At 40.8% G+C, this 16,902-nt stretch overlaps 1 protein-coding gene across 5 annotated transcripts in view; it reads right to left on the bottom strand.

The window, feature by feature from the left end:
* Positions 1-417: 417 nt before the first annotated feature.
* LOC112138660 (rap1 GTPase-activating protein 2) overlaps positions 418-16,902 on the bottom strand; it is a 63,522-nt gene continuing 47,037 nt past the window's right edge. For 4 of the 5 annotated variants that reach the window (XR_002917825.2, XR_002917826.2, XR_002917827.2 and 1 more), the window contains 21 exons: positions 16,246-16,293; positions 15,598-15,630; positions 13,763-14,017; positions 13,578-13,681; positions 13,379-13,457; positions 13,060-13,113; positions 12,911-12,994; positions 11,516-11,616; positions 11,205-11,334; positions 9,903-10,058; positions 9,015-9,086; positions 8,864-8,950; positions 7,809-7,955; positions 4,357-4,461; positions 4,195-4,286; positions 3,106-3,213; positions 2,951-3,038; positions 1,491-1,545; positions 1,342-1,412; positions 1,130-1,250; positions 418-813 (listed from right to left, as the gene is read on the bottom strand). Coding sequence is in view for 1 of the 5 variants with exons in the window: in XM_024261261.2 (XP_024117029.1) it covers positions 1,152-1,163; positions 1,342-1,412; positions 1,491-1,545; positions 2,951-3,038; positions 3,106-3,213; positions 4,195-4,286; positions 4,357-4,461; positions 7,809-7,955; positions 8,864-8,950; positions 9,015-9,086; positions 9,903-10,058; positions 11,205-11,334; positions 11,516-11,616; positions 12,911-12,994; positions 13,060-13,113; positions 13,379-13,457; positions 13,578-13,681; positions 13,763-14,017; positions 15,598-15,630; positions 16,246-16,293 (1,881 nt within the window). In the remaining 4 variants the exon portion in view is untranslated. The remainder of the gene's footprint in view (positions 814-1,129; positions 1,251-1,341; positions 1,413-1,490; positions 1,546-2,950; positions 3,039-3,105; positions 3,214-4,194; positions 4,287-4,356; positions 4,462-7,808; positions 7,956-8,863; positions 8,951-9,014; positions 9,087-9,902; positions 10,059-11,204; positions 11,335-11,515; positions 11,617-12,910; positions 12,995-13,059; positions 13,114-13,378; positions 13,458-13,577; positions 13,682-13,762; positions 14,018-15,597; positions 15,631-16,245; positions 16,294-16,902) is intronic. The other variant, XM_024261261.2, reaches the window with a different exon arrangement.

The following is a 16,902-nucleotide window of genomic DNA, read 5'->3' as shown; positions in this document are numbered from 1 at the left end:
ACAAACAGAATGACTGAGTAATAGATGTTTCTTTTTCAATACAAGTCTGTGGGATTTTGGCTTCTTGGAACCAGCGGGTACTTCCTGTTTGGAACGTGATGGAGGAGGGGATGACCAGTCCAGTTCTCTCAATGTACTGTGTTTTATGATTTTAATCTGACAGCAGCACATTCAAGTTCTTTTCAAAATAAAATTCAGTGTCAAAAAAAGATCCTCCTGCAGCAGTACATTTACGTGCACTCATGATGCATTTCTATCACTTAAGAACTTTGTTTCTGAACAGAAACTATGAGTCGTTCCAAAAATGTGCTTTGTTTGTGATGTCACATCTTTAATGAGTTAAATGCTTTTCCTTTTTTTACTTTGTAGTTGTCCTCAAAATGTCCTTCATGTCCGACACTCATGAGAAAGACTGTCTTCCATGTTTGTGGGGACGTGTTTTATTTCCTTTGTGCGCCACATGAACAGAAAACATTTCACGTTACACGGATCACATGTTTACAAAAGTGCTGGAATCAACAAACGTGAAAAAAAACAGAGGATTTCAATCTCAAGCAAATCAGTTAAAGACAAAAAAGAAAACCATTAGAATAAATTATACTTTGACTCATTCAGTGTAAAAAACTGAAGTGACTTTTTTGAAGTTCACACATCAAACTGTACAAGTTAAAAGCTCCAACAATCTTGCTCTGATCTTCATAAACCAGGATTCTGAGCGTGAAACAAAGATGTGGAAGAGCTGAAGTTAGCCTTTGAAATAAACCATCAGCGGTCCTCATGACGGTGGAGAAGCTTGTCTGTTTAAGACAGTTCCTGTGGAAAACAGACAAAAAAAGTTCACTTTTGTGTCTGTGATCAGGGCAGACCCTAGGCATAGGTGACATAGGCGGCCGCCTAGGGCGCAATCTCCTGGAGGGGGTGCCAGATTTTTTACAGTTTGACACATAACTAATTTTGTGTAAAATATTTTAAAAAGATAATAATTAAAAACATAAATAAAATAAGTCAAAGGTTTGATATAATTAATAATTTTTCCTGGTGCTGTGTCCCTGCGTCTGCTAGTGCAGATGATTGGAAGGAAAGAAAAACAGAGTGCAACAGTATGTGGACACACTAGATTTGGACACACCTGTCACTGCAGGCCTGGAGGTCTAGTGTCCCGGCTGAGGACAGACAGAAGAGTGACGGTCAGAAGACAGCAGCTTACATGTGATGAAGGTTAAGTTTTAGACTGGTTTAAATGGATGATTCTGGAACAGAGAACATGTGAGATGAACAGGTTCAGCAACAGTAACAGCCGCTCAGGTTCAGGCGTGTCACCACGGACCGGCTCACACTTACAGCAGCCGAGTGACTCAGCTTGTCGAAGCGGAACTTCAGGTTGGATCTGGGAGAGTTCTTGTTTTTCAGCTCTGAAAGTGAAACACAGACACTGTCAGTAAAAGAAAAGCCGGTCCGGACGTTTGTATGGACGGTTTACAGAACCAAACCTGTGGGGCTGCGACACATGATGAGCGGACAGGAAGTCTGAGCGTCTACTGCCACCTGCAGTACAGAGGACAGAACAGGAAGTCATTTTTGTGCCATCACATTGCAAACACAGTTTGACTCAACATTTCCTAAAGTGCAAACAAAATAAAAATAAAACTCCACAGTTTGTAAGTGAAAATATCAAATATTTGCTTTTTCTTCATTTAAAATTTTCTTTTACATTTGCACCACGTATTTTCAGGTGCATTGTGTCTCATCTTGCTTTCTCCCCATCTTTGATTTTGCGTTCACAAGTTTCACTTTAGCATAATATATGTGCCACATCAAACAGCCAATCACAGACAAGAGGGTTCATGCTGATTGGTCTAGATCAGTTCTTATATGAGGGCCAATTAAAGAACTCGACATTAGACTGGGGGCTAATTTTGGTGAAAAAAAGTGGATAAACAAAAAAAAATGTTTTACCAACTTTAATGACCAAGTGTTATTTGTACAGTTAACAGAGTGTTCACTGAAATAAGTGAAATATTGGATCAACAAAAGTTCTGTAATTTGTTGCCTTTAAAATAAATAGTTTTCATTAAATTAAACCTTTGAATTGATGTTTTACTCAACTCAATAGTTTATTTAGCTAAAAAACTAATATTTTTAAATGTTTAAATGTATCAAAAATTTCTAGATTTTACAGTGTAAAAACAAACAGCAAGATTTAAAAAAAATGTTTTAACAGAGAAATATCATCAGTTTTGGTCAACATCAGACCTGTGTGATGTCTGTCAGCATATTTTATATTCTCCTCGTCACTGGCCGGTGTTGTGCCAAAGTACGTTCCCCCTGCCAGAATTTAATTCCTCGCTCTATGGCATCATTCATTTGTTTCATAACACTCATATTAAATTTATTATTTTTTCTGGAAATAGAAAAGTTGGAAATGTTAGATTATATTTAAATGGAGCAGAAATCCAATATGTTAAAGAAATAGAGTTTTAGGAGTAATAACTGATGATAAATTGTCTTGGAAAGCTCATATAAATAAATTCTGTTGATATTCTGTTTAAAATCAGCGATTTATTAAACAAAAAGAGTTTGTATCTTGCTTGCTGTTCATTAGTTGTTCCGTATTTCACATATTGTGCAGAGATTTAGGGAAATGCAGGAAAAACTATCATGTAATCTTTGGTTAAATTACAAAAAAAAATCGATTAGGATAGTTAGCAGAGCAGGATATTGTGAACCAACAAATTCTTTATTTTGATTGAATAAAAGCTTATGTTAAGGTCTAGTAGGCTGGATCCGCAGTGACCCGACAGAATCAGTGCTCCCTCTACATGTTCCTTCTACACAGAATATGTGGGGAAAATTCAAATATAACAATAAATTGCATAAATAAATGACAGTGCTGTCCCCTTAACAGCAGAGTGACCCCGAGGATGGATGTGTGGATGTGGGTTTGTCTCACCAAGTGTGTGTCGTCTGCAGGGAGGCTGAAGCTGCAGCTGCTGGATGTGGCTCTGGAAATCTTACTGCTCTCCTTTTTCCCTTGAATCCTAAAAGACAACAACCCATGTTAAGTCACAGAGACACTGAGAGGCATGTCACTGGGAAAAGAGCCACCTGTCCCGCTGTCCTGCCTCTGGAGAGCTAGGATTGGACGGCAGCTCCTCTGACGGGACCTCCAGGGTGGGATGGTAACAGTCAAAGCTGCGCTGCTCACTGAGGAGGCTGTGAGGAGACAGAGAACAGGTGTTCAGAGATCTGTCGCTGTGGATCAGGCCGTGACGGCGAGGCGTTACCTCAGGGATGTCAAACTCAATCGCACAAGAGGCCAAAACCCAAAACACAGCTTAGGTCACAGGATGAACAGGATAAACATTTATTGAACACTCTAAAACGGAATTTTAAAACTGTAACTTTTAACATAATTATGAACTAGATATATAACATTACCTGTGATAATACTAGTGTGAATGCTGTAAGCTGAATTTGGCAGCTGAAGATGCTGAAATTGATAGCTTTAGTCAAAACAGCTAGCGTGTAGCTGAAAAATAGCTACACTTCAAAATAGCCTAAAAAACAAAAAAAGAGAGCCTAAATTAGCCAAAAACAACTAGTCTGTAGCAGAGATATTAGCTAAACTCCCAAATATCATAAACCATCTTAGTAAATGCCAAATAACCCAAAAGCTGAAGCATGTAGCTGAAAAAAATACCTAATCTTCAAAATAGCTTAAAAAACTGAAAAAAGCCTAAATTAGCCAAAGCAGCTAATGTGTAAATATTAACCTAACTAAAAAACAGATTCAAAAAAATGTAAAAAGAAAAGCCTAAATTAGTCAAAACAGCTAGCGTGTAGCTGAAATATTAGCTAAACTCCAAGTAGCCTAAAGAAATCTTAGTAAATGGCAAATAGTACAAAAAGCTATTAGAATGCCAATTTTTAAAACTTTAAAACTGTAACTTTTTAACATTATTATGAATAATAAAAAGGCAGGAATATTATTCCAGAATAAATCAACTTAAACCTTAAATAACTTTCAATATTTTACAGTATATAAAAATATATTTTGTCAAAATTATACAAGTTAGAAATAGATAACATCGGGCCATTAATAACAATAAAATAAAATGATCTGGAGGGCCGGATAGAATTATCCAGAGGGCCGGATCCGGCCCCCGGGCCTTGACTTCAACACGTGTGCGTTACCTCCTCTGGCTGTGCTTCTCCGTCTGACTGTCCACGCTCAGCAGACGAGGGAAGAGTCCCGAGCGTCTCTTCACCGGAGACTTTGCACCGCACTGAAGTCAGAAATAAAAAGCCGTCAATGCAGACGCAGAACATCTCAGCTTCACAGCTTTTTCCGCTCACCTCGATGCTCAGGTGGGCCAGACCGCCTCCACTCAGGCTGGTGGGCAGCACCGGTCCGCCCCGTGACATGGTTTCCATGGAGACGCTCCGCCCTCGCATGGCTCTCTGAGAAAGTCACAGAAGTTCAGATACAGAAGAAAGTGCTGCAGAAAATGTTGAGATGTTTTATTTAATGCCCTCAAGTTGAAACTGTGTTTCATGTCTTATTGCTAAAGGGATTTAATCAGTGGCGTCAGGGCCTGCAAGGCCTTCTCTGCTGGCCTAAAAATATCTGAATCACAGACTGATATTAATTATTATTTATTTCCGTGAATACGTATTCTATAATTCCAAATGCTCTGTCTTCGTCCTTTCATTGCTGTCTCCCTGGTTGCGCTGCTTCCAGACGTGTATTTTCCTATTTAAGCATTAACCAATCACATTGCAGCACCATTTGTTGCTAGGGTCAAAGAAATCTGCCCGGAGGCCTTCACAGTCAGTTCTGCGGGCCCTGTAGCATAAAATAATTGTCGACCAAACTGTTGCTTCAACCAATCAGATTTGGAGTAGGCGACACCAAGGCCAGCTAGAAGGCGCACGGAAACGTCATCATTTTCACGCGCTTTGATTGGACAGCTCGCAGCTCGCTCTGGTTCTGCGTTATGTGCCGGACACAGGTGCCGAGGAGCGGCGTGTCAGGTTTGAAGATGTTACCAGTGGAAAGCGTCTCATCGTCTGATTTTTGGTGGAAAATGAATGTCTGGGTAAAGTTGTGGCACAGTTTTGTCTGGCACGGGTAAAGGAGTTCTGTGACTCCATTGAGCGGGAGTGAAGCTGAAATCTACGAGGCTCCTGAACGCACCACGGGCGCGTGCAGCGCAAAATCCTCGCGCGCACTACCGACAATATTATTTTCAAGACACAGATCAGATTTCAAGATCACAAAAACTGATGTTTGTCTCCCTCCTGCACCACAAGAGGCTTCAGGAATACCAGAACATTTCCCGCATGCAGCCTTTTCCAGCTTATCACAGCCACGGAACACTTTCCATCTGCGAAACGCACGGATTCTGCACGACAGAGTGATTGAAATCTTCTTGAGGATAGAAAGGATGGATTTTGTGTTTAAATAATCTGGATTTTTGGTGAGTAAAATTTTGCTATCTCCCTACATAATATTGAAATTTTATCAGGTTATTTTTTATGCTTTTGGTGTGTGTGTGGCAGCTGTACCTGCACTAGAAGTTTTATTGCCATAAAATAGTTATTGAGGGTTGGATTGATTCAGATGGAGCACTACTGAAGGCCTAGGTGTGAAATGCACGGCCCGCCACTGTATTTAATGCTTTGCGGATGAGATGCTAGTTTGGAGGTAATCGTATTAACTCTTCATCAGGAAAAACAAAAAAACTAAACATTTAACATACGGTGACTTTTCAACCGTTAACAGGATAATTCCAGTAGATTTTGAAGGAGAAAAGCAGCTCGTCGTGGATCATGTATTGAGATTTGTATTTAATCACGTGAAAGGAAAAGATGCACATCCACTTATATGTTTGTCGTATAGGACGTTTCCTATAACACAATGATCTCCAACCTTTTTTAGGCCATGCACCACTTTAAATTAGACATTATTTTCACGGATCAGTCCGAACAGGGCAGAAGTTGGCATTTTTTAAAATCCGGTTACTATAAATCTACTTTCAAAATAAAATTCTACAAGAAATTTTAGAAAAAGTTAATATCTTTAAGCAGATTATTATATTCAATGAAACAAAGTTGTTGATTTGTTGAAGTCCTTTCTGATTTGTAAATATTCCATAAAGAAAACATTACATGATTTTATATTTTAATCTCATAGAATGTCATTTGAACATCAATCCAGGCTCAGATTGTCTTTCAGGACACAGATTGATCAGATTTTGTCTTTACATAAATCCTCATTCATTATTAGTATTGTTCCAACACAAATAACATTTTCTGTGCTAAAGTTTCTGAACAGATGTCTATCTAACTCAGCCTTGCTGTAGGAAAATTCTCAAATGTCCTTTTTACAAGTTTCCACAAATCAGCAACTTTATTTGATTGAATCTTTATTCTCTGTTAAATGTTTAACTTTTGTCAAGAAGATTTTCTCTTTAAGGTCAAAGTGGAGGCTAACAACCGGACGCTAGCTTCAGCTACGTCCGACTTTTTAGGTGTGATGGACAAATAAAGCAAAATAGAATGACACAACCATCAGTAAAATGGTATTTTCTAAATATAATATAAATCCACCATCTCTCCAACTTTATTAACTGTATGTGTGAAACAGTGGAGAATCTGTCATAGGGTATTAGCTAGAGCGGCATCTGCTACACAAGAACATCTGTTTCAATAACTGCGCTTGTGTAGGAAAACTCCCGGTTTCGTCTGTAAACAGCAGCTTTATTGTTCTCTGAAGTTGAAGACTCTTCTTCGGTTTCATCACTGACTCTTTTCTCCCAAAGAAACTTTACAAATACGTTTTATTTATCGCTTAGCAATCCAGGTAACCACGCAGGTAGCTGCTTTAAGGCTATGTCCGAATTCCCATCGTAGCCGCTATATAGCGCGTTCACCATTTTCTAGTGCTGTTCAAATCTACAATTCCAAAATCGAGTGCACCAGACATTTCCCAGAAGTCTTTGCGAAAAAGTAGCGTGCATTGATGCTTACTACATTAGCGAATATAGACCACAATGCATTGTGGTCAAACAATTTTTGCAAAATATAAAAAAACATGTTTAAATGTAATATTTTGTAATAACCCCCCTACATTTTCATCATCAGAACACAGTGAAGTCACAAATACGCATCGTTAAATGTTCGTATTGATTCAGTTTTCACTTCCTGAAATTGGTGACGTCATATTCAGCATTTAGAAAACCAAAGTAAAGTAGTGAGGATGGTGTCTGACAGTCCAGGGCACTATATCTTTTGATAGTAGATGGGAGTAAGGTGGGAATTCGGACAGAGCCAAAGATGGATGTTGTGAACAGAATCTGACAGGTTTTCAAAATAAAACTTTCTTCAGGATCAGAAAATAAAGTAAGCAAAAATAATCTAAGTTAGCACATGTATTTCTTTTGTTCTGTTTGTAGCCGGTACCAAGTGACCCGGGATTTGGGGACTTCTGCTTTGGCAGACCTAAGTTTGAAGAAATCTCAGAGCAGCTGCAAACCAAGATCTGTGTTTGGGGAGGAGGACCATAACTGAGAAACTCTGTAGGGCTGACAGCCTGAAGTGCTGCAGACTGGACAGATGCAGGTCTACAGGGTATTGTGTCAACCTCAGTCAGAACAACTCTTCAGCTTGATGGAAAACTGAGGAACAGCCTACGAACAGCTGTGGTGAAGGCAACACGGTTTCAGTAACCAGACACAAAAGGTTTCCCAACTTCAGATTGGATGTTCACAGCAGCAGAAACCTTTTGAATTTTGAGGAAAGAACACCTTGATGGACTCCAGCAGTCCTCCATGGGCGTGTCCATTCTCTGCTCGGCCCTCCTCCTCCAGGCCTGAGGTCAATCCCAGCATGCTTTGTGAGCGTCTCTGCAGTTCATCGTGGAGGGTGTCCAACAAGGCGGCCCGAGTTCGTTCCTGAACACAAAACTCGTTTTACATGAAATCAACATGAAATATAGGGAGGTTTAACCTCTTCATTGGAACGTTTTGGAGGTTTTCTCACACCAGACAATCCAAAGATGAGTAGGTTTGTAAGGTGGCAAAGAGAGCTCAGTGTGTAGCCAAGTACAGCCCCTACACTAAAATGATCCACAATTACTTTAAAAAACACTAAATTTAACAATGTCACGAGGCTGAACACGTCCCAAAGCTGCAAACAGGACGCTGAAGATGGTTTTAGGCTGATCAATTGGGAATTAAGAGGAAAGTTCAGGAAAATATAATGATTTCATCATTATGGTCCAACTTGAGAATTACTGTAATGAAATATCTCAAAGCAGTCTCTGAATGTTCTACAGCACATGTGTTAAAGGCAAGGCCCGGGGGCCGGATCCGGCCCTCCAGATCATTTTATTTTATTGTTATTAATGGTCCGATGTTATCCTGTGCTCATTTCGAACTTAATATGTAATTTTGACAAAATATATTTTTATAGAGAGTAAATGTATTTAAGGTTTAAGTTGATTTATTTTGGAATTATATTCCTACCTTTTATTATTCATAATTATTTTTAAAAGTTAGTTTTAAGTTTTAAAAATTGGCATTCTACTAGCTTTTTGTACTATTGGCCATTTGCTAAGATTTTTTAGGCTACTTGGAGTTTAGCTAATATTTCAGCTACATGCTAGCTGTTTTGGCTAATATAGGCTTTTCTGTTTAAATTTTTTAGGCAGTTTTTGAGTTAGGTTAATATTTACACGTTAGCTGTTTTGGCTAATTTAGGCTTTTTTCAGTTTTTTAAGCTTAGCTGTTTTTCAGCTACATGGTAGCTGTTTCTGCTAAAGTGAAGCGTGTGGAGCTTTTGGCTGATCAGGCTGGTTTACCTCCAGGCGGGCGAAGCGGTCGCTCTTGTAGCAGGCCAACTCTGCATTTATGAGTTTAGTGAGGAGAAACTCTCTGAACTCCGGACCCTGAAAACAAGAAAGAGCTGATTCTCTGATCACATTATGTTTCACCAGAAAAGGTCGGTCTCACCTTCCTGAAGACAGCTGGACTAGGAAGGGGCGGGCCAAATTTGGGAACATCATCCCGCGCTGTGACGGACACCTGTCAATCACAGCAGCTGCTTTAAGTGAAGCCCCAACCTCAAAGTGTTTTGTTTATTGGTGGGGCAGAAACCTTGATTAGTAAATGAGAATACTGGACTTGTTTACATCAGTGGTGCCCCACCCAAGATAGACTCCTCCAATCATCTTTTGATCTATTTTAAAAGTGTTCCCAGAGGTCTTTTAGTTCTGAAGAATGACGTTTTCATGGTGCACCATGAGGACGTCCAACAACATAACTGTCAGCAGTTTTCAGTTTGTCCAATTTTCTTGGGTGAAAAAGTATTTTTTTGTTGTACAAATTGATGCTTAGACTTCCTCACAACATGCTGCAACCAACCAATCGAACAACCAAGCAATTGACCAACCGATCGATCTATTAACCAAGCAACCAATTAACGAAGCAACCAGCCAAACAAACAAAAAACAACCAACAAAGCAAATAACCAACCAAGCAACTAATGAAACAACCAAGCAACCAAGGAACCAACCAACCAACAAAGCAACCAATCAATCAATCAACCAAGCAAGCAAGCAAACAACCAACCAACCAAACAAACAGCCAGGCAACCAACAAACCAAGCAACTAACCAACCAATCAATCGATCAACTAATCAAGCAACCAATTAACGAAGAAAGCAACCAACCAAGAGACTAACCAAGCAACCAACCAACCAAGCAACTAACCAACCAACCAAGCAAACAACCAAGAAACCAACCAACCAACAAAGCAACTCATAAAGCAACCAAGCAACCAATCAATCAATCAACCAAGCAAGCAAGCAACAACCAACCAATCAAACACCAGCTCCACTACCTTGTAGACGGTGTTGTCCGAGCACGGCTCCTCCACCTGCACCACGATGAACGCATGCAGGAAGTTGGAAGCAATCATGTCTGGGACGAAGGGCGTGGCCTCTTCCTGAAACACTAACGCCACAATGTCGTTTCCGATGTGACGCTTCCTCTGCAGCTGAAACACAGAATCACATCATTATAATACAACCACCTGCTGTTGTTAATAAATCCACAAAGCTGTGCTAGAAAACAAACTCTATAGTATACTGTACTTCCACGTTAGCATGAATTCGGTAACATTTTTCTGAATTTTTCCCTTTTTCAGGTTTTAAATTTAAACGCGCAACAAGCATTTATTGAAGTAGTCCCTCCGTCATTCTGGAGTTACACATCGGGAGAGGTTCCGGGTCGGGGTGGAGTGTTGCAGTTCACCCCGGTGGACGAGAGAGTCCTGTCCCTTCGCCCTCTGGCGGTGGGGGTGTCAGGGGGGGTTCGGTAGGTCTGTGACTGTGGTATCGGCCCACGGGCTGAACACCAGTTTGGAGTACCTGGCCTTCTGGTGTCTCTTGAAGAGGTACTGGAAAGTGTCGCAATGGGGGACTCAATTGGGGACTTGACAGCCCATATGGGCAATGACAGCGGCGTGATTGTAGGAATGACCTTCCTGATCTGAACCCAAGTGGTGTTTTGTTGTTGGACTTCTGTGTTCATCATAGTTTGTCCGTTCCAAAAAATGGTAAATGGGGTATACTCATATAGCACTGTTCTACCTTCTCAGAAGTCCCGTTCACCCATTCACACACTATCTGCTCCACTGCCGAACACTGGAACCAACTAAAACCACCAGAGGAAACGTGGGGCTCAGTGTCTTGCCCAAGGACACTTTGACACGTGAACGGGCAAGGTGGGAATCAAACCTGCAAACATCCAATCAAACCGCCCTACCGCTCCACCACAGCCGTGTGATAAAGTGGTGGTCATAATCATAACAGGAAACAGGGTTGAAACATTTTTTGTAAACTAAAGATTTAAATTAAAAACGGTTCTTGCAACTTGTTTAAAAATAAGCCATTTCTATTGTCCAAACAATTCTTTTGGTGTTTATTAGGAGATTTGTTTATGTTTAATCAAAATTGTATTTATTAAACTACTATATCTAAATTTTAATGTGGACATTTTCTACTTTCTTTCTTTCTTTATTCATTTGGTTTGTTGTATGACCAATATTATGTCACACGGTAACATCCGAACTATGTTAGTGACTCAGCATGTCCCGGGACAAACAGCTGAGTCATGTTTGCTGCTGGGTCAGGCCTTGTACCTGCTGCATGTCTCCCTCAGTGAAGGGCAGCTTGGTGGAAACATGGAACATGATCTCCTGCTGTCTGTGGACGGTGTAGACGGACTGGGACCCCGTCTGACCGTGGGACACATCCAGGCCCCCCCGAAACCTGAACAGGGCCAAAGGGTGAGAGACGATTAAAATGGGATTTCAATGGGAACACAAAATCCCCTCTCTGGAAGCTGAGTTCCAAAACCGTTTTTAAACTTTTACGAGTTGAAGCCTTCACTTTTTGGGTTGTGCCTGAGCAGACCCTCAGTGGATCCTCTCACAGCTGCAGTGATGCTTACCCCTTAAAGTCCTGCAGCTCCACCGTGTCGCCCAGCAGCTGCAGGAAGTCAGTGAAGGCCGGCGTCTCCTCGTTGTTGTTGAACAGCTCCTCCTCAGACACCTGTGGACAGGTGAAGACATCTCATCTGTTTTGATCTTTTCATTAATCTTTCACATATTTTAGAACAGGGGTGTCAAACTCAAGTCCTCGAGGGCCGACGTCCTACTGGTTTTCCAGAAATCCTGCCTCATCTGCTGCTGATTACCTGGATCAGGTGTGTTTGGCCAATAAGGAGCTTCAAAGGCAGGTTGGTTGGAAAACATGTAGGACACCGGCCCTTGAGGCCTGGAGTTCGACACCTGTGCTTTAGAATTTCTGAATTTGCTTTCAAATTCTTTGTAAATTTCATTTTTAATCTTTTACACTTCCATCATTAGTGTTAATTTTGTGACGATTTGTGTGAATGTTTAGTAAGCATTCACACAACAGTGATTCTGCTGCTCCTTTCTGAACGTTTTTCGGCACGTAAAACTAAATCACACAAATATTGAGCAAAATATGCCCCATAGGAAGTAAATGGGAGTCTTCAAATTTCAAAATTTTAAAAAGATTAGAAATAAGACTTTAAATATATTCATGGGCTGTTTTCATCTTTTATAGTAATTAAAAAAATTGGAGTTTAGCTTCTATTTTAGCAGTATGCTAACGTGTTTGGCTAATTTGTTATCTACTGGGGTTTTTATAGGCTAATTTAAAGTTTGGCTTTTAAATAACAGGCTAACGTTTTTGGCTAATTTAGTTTACTGAGGAATTTTAGGCTATTTGGAGTGTAGCTGGTATTTATGCAACAAGCTAGTTTTTTTTTTTTTTTGGCTAATTTGGCATCTACTAAGGCTTTTTGGGCTAATTTGGAGTTTATCTTATATTTAAGAAACAAACTAAATATGTCTTTTTTTCAAAATTGGCATATGATAGGGATTTTTAAGCAATTTTACTACAAATCTTTCAGAAATGATTGTCAACTTCAGCGCTCTTTCATAGTTCTTTAACGGAATTTCTACTCTTTTTGCAAATGTAACATTTTTTAAATAGCTTTTGCATTTTCAGCAAAACCCTTCAGCAATTAAAGTAAATTGCGTCACCCAATAAAAAGCTTCAGCATCTTCAGCGACTACTCTCAGCAAAAAGCATTCACATTATTATATAATGCAACAGTTCTAGTATTTTTGGCTTTTCTATTGTTTTGTGCCGCAGCAGTCCTGGACTGAAGCACCAGATTGTTCCGTCTCACTGCATCCTTCTTTTTAAGAGGTGACAACTATTTTAGTTCTTTCTGTTTTTTTATTTTTTTTAGAAGTTTTAATGAACTTTTCAAAATAGAGCTGTATGAATAAAGTTTTATGAGTTTCAGTACCTGTCCAAATCTCTGGTAAATGATTCCAAACTTGAAAGTGTTGTTCACCTCGTGCTCGTCATAGCTCACGATCAGATGAGACGCCTGCAGACACAGACGGTCAGAGCGGCCCGGTCCGTTCACACAGAATCGGAGGCTCATGAACTCACCTTTGGGTAGAGGATTGGACTGAACCGCAGGCCTCCAGCTTCATCGCACAGCAGCTGCAGGACACACAACATGTATGTCTAAATACTGTCGAGCTTCAAAGGAGGTGAAATAGTTCAGCTGACAAAAAATACATCAAATCATTTTGTTAAAAGATCCCTCAATCAGACAGTTTTTATGGGTTGATGCCTCCTCCAAGGATCATGACTTCTGGAGAAGAACTCTGCGATCTGAGGATGAGTGGTGGCGCTGACATGGACAGATCGCAGCATCACACAGGAAGGGGTGTGACATCATTTCCTCTCAGGAGTCTGAACTCACCCTGGCCAGCTCAGGGACGCTGGGTATGTCTGGCAGCTCTGTCAAAGGTAATCTGTGGTAAACGCTTTTCTCTCGAGACCTGATGGGACACAAGAGACAAACCTGAAACCAGAGTCGGATCCGGCTCAGACACTTCGAAACACAAAGGAAAACTACAGAAAACAGGAGGAACCTGCAGCTCAGTCAGGCCTCAGATTACCTGATGATCACGTGGAGGAACTCCTGGTCATCCTGCTCTTGGTGTCTCACAGACAGGAGCAGGTTTCCCAGACAGCTTGAGGAGCAGGAGAAGTTCAGGTGTTCCTGTGTGGGTAGACGGGTTTGGGGGGGTTAAATCTGCAGAAAGGGAGCACCTCCCAAACATCTGACAGCCTCCAAACTCACCCTGCCCAAGAAGTGCTTCCTGTACGCCCGTGGAGCCTCGTTGGTCTCCTCCAGCTGGTACCCATAATCCTCTGGGGGGCGATCCTCCAGCTCTCTTGGTTCCAACTGTCCCACCTCCTCCTCGTCTGCATCTCCCCTGCTGTTGAGGTAAATGGGTGGAGGCGCGGGAGGAGGTGGGCCCCCAGGGTCCTCGATCCAATAACCGCCGAACTGCGGCAGAATGACCTGAGGGTAAGGCCGCCCCCTCTCCAACACCTGACGTACAAAGTCAGAGGTTAACCCTTTAACACCTGAGGAAAAAGTCTTTAACAAACTATAATTTTTCAACTGGTTAACACGATAATTCCAGCAGATTCTGAAGGAGAAAAGCGCACGCCGCTTTTCTCCTTCAGAATCTGCTGGAATTATCGTGTTGTGGGTTTTTTCAAATAAACCGACTATTTTTTTCTTGCTCCACAGTCAGGTCTGTAGGCTGAAGCAAACACAAAGATGACGACGGAAAAAAGAATCAAACTCCACAGCCCGGTTTCTGCCTGAAAGTAAACTGCATCCACTGCTGCCTGGTTTTAATTACCTGCATTGTCTTCAGTTCCTCGTTTCTTCTTTTCAGCTGCACAGCAGGAACGTCTCAGCTTTTTATCTTCATTTCAAGATCTGTTCTTGAGTTTTTAAATGTCTGCGCTCTTCCTGCTCTGCCTCAGGTTCAAGTTTGAGAGCAGTTTCATTAGTTTGAATATAAAAGAACTAAAACAGGAACTTCTTTTTGTCATTTTATTATATTCCTATTTTGTATCTCTGCTTCTGGTTTTCTAGTTTAATTAGCTTAGAGTGAACTTGTTTGTGCCTAACTATGCCCTCAGGTGTGTGACAGATTCTCTTTGTGTGTTTGTATAGAAATCGCTTATGTCCAGTTCACACTGGGCTCAGAAACCCATTTTAAAATCACCATTTTCAATGTAAAGTCTATGTAAACGAGTATATATGCATATTTGGCTTCTACGTCCAAAAGGCTTGCATTAATGTGTCGCTACACAAGTTTTTAAGTCCATTTTTGGGTCTCTTTGAACAAAAGGCTCGCTCATTGAACTAGTGTTTAAGCCATTGACTGTATAAGTAGTGGACATAAGAAGAGTTGAGGTCCCCTATAGGAAATGCATTCCTTCAACTCTCACAAAATCAGGCCAGAGTCTTCACTGTCACTTTCTGATATGTCACCACCGTATTGCAACCGACTACAACCCGTCAACAGCAATTAGTCCGAATCGGTCTGAGTCATGTTTTTAGAGGAACTACTGTCTACAATCCTGAGTGAGCTTGTTTCAGCTTGTTTGTCCACACCCTTCCCTCCAAAAGCGACTCTGGGGAATCTGTCAATCAAACGTTCAAGGCGGGGCCAGAAGGAGCCACATGCTTTTACTGAGGCATCTGATTGGTCAGTTTATAATTTGAATAACTGGGGATAAAGAAAAAAATATATATAAAAAAAAAATTAGGATTAGATTGAAGGTGCTAAGATGGAAGCATCAGAGCAAGAATGGTTATTCTGACAAAATGACTGATAAATAACTGTCTATTTCTCAATGGAAGTCTATGGGAATTTGACCTTCTTGAAACCTGCGGGTACTTCCTATTTGTAACAGAGGAAGGTTGATCAGTCCAGTTCCTACTCATACAGTCAATGGTTTAAACTTCAAGGGTAACCAAACAGGGAAGTTGAAGGCTGACTCCATAATGTGCTTGGTGTGAGCACGGCTTCAAGATGGCTGACTGAACATTTTATGCTGAGTCACAGCTTGTGCTGTACCGCCCCCCTGTGGCTTATGAAGAATTCTCACCTCCTCAATCCTCGGATAAGGAATGTAGTCATCCTAAAAAAGAGCAAACAGAACAACATTCATGCATTCCTTTTAGTTAGAGAGAAATACAACATCTAAAATCCCATTTTAAGAAAAATATTATTTTCTTTCTTTATAAAATGCTCACAACTATCTATCTGCAGCACCATAAAGACCCAAATGTATCTACAAACATGTTTTTACCACTTCCTGAAGAGCTGAGCACAATTCTAGTAGATCCTGAAGGAGAAAGCAGCTCGTCAAGCCGCTTTTCTCCTTCAGAATCTACTGGAATTACGTTCAACGTGTTTACAATTAAAAAAGGGTTAAAGGGTTAAAGACAGACACGGATGGTGATGATGATGAGGAGGAGGATGAAGCATATAGACACACAGGTTTGTAAAGATCTTTTATGAAGAACTGGAGAAAATCTCAACAGAAGGAGTGGAGACTTTGCTCTCAGTTTTGGGCCCGCCCCCTGCTGGCTGAGGCCGAGTGCCGGTCTGACAGGGTCATCCCAGGCAGGGAGCGTGCTCCTCAGCCTCTTCAAGCCACTTTTCTGAACAAACGTCTGGACCAGAACTTAAATGAACACAAGATGAAGTGCAGCTGAAACACAACAGATGGACAGACGGAGGACCGACGTGCCTTCTGCCTCTGGGGAGCGCTCTTCGTCTCTGCAGCTTCTGGCACCTGCTGCATCCCGCCAGGAAGAGAGGACACTGTTGAGTCTGAACCCAACCCTGAAACTGTCACATCACCTCTCATTCACACCGCACAACGCAAGATCGCAGTGGCTGCTGAAGAGGGACATCAGTCGTCAAGTTCAGCAGACGATTTCTAGATTTTATAACCCCAGCAATAAAAGCCTTGTTTAAAACAGCACTTACTTGCTGTGTTATCTTTGTCATCCACATTGTATTTACAAAGGACAAATAAAGGGAGTAAAGTTCAAAAGGGGACAAGGCCGAATAAAAAAAGAGCTAAAGTAAATGCCAAAGTAATATGTGCTAAAAAAAAAAAAAAAACGGAAGAAGCTGGAAAAAGAATAAATTATAACTCATATTTAAAGTATGTAGATAAAGGAAAATATAGGACATAAAATAAGGGATTGGGCTGAATTTAGATAACCCTAAACCCCCACAAAATCTTAAATGACTTTTAAGATGGCAAATAAGATAAAGGAGCAAAATATTTCCAATCAAAACAATGCAACTATGCATGCGAAAATTATTCAAATTCCTGGTAAAAATGTTTATTTTGCCTAAAATAATAGATTTGGAAAAACATTTTCAGTTAAATACT

Source organism: Oryzias melastigma, linkage group LG14 (assembly GCF_002922805.2).
Source record: "Oryzias melastigma strain HK-1 linkage group LG14, ASM292280v2, whole genome shotgun sequence".
Classification (NCBI taxonomy): Eukaryota; Metazoa; Chordata; class Actinopteri; order Beloniformes; family Adrianichthyidae; genus Oryzias; species Oryzias melastigma.
This window is presented reverse-complemented; position numbering and strand designations above follow the sequence as displayed.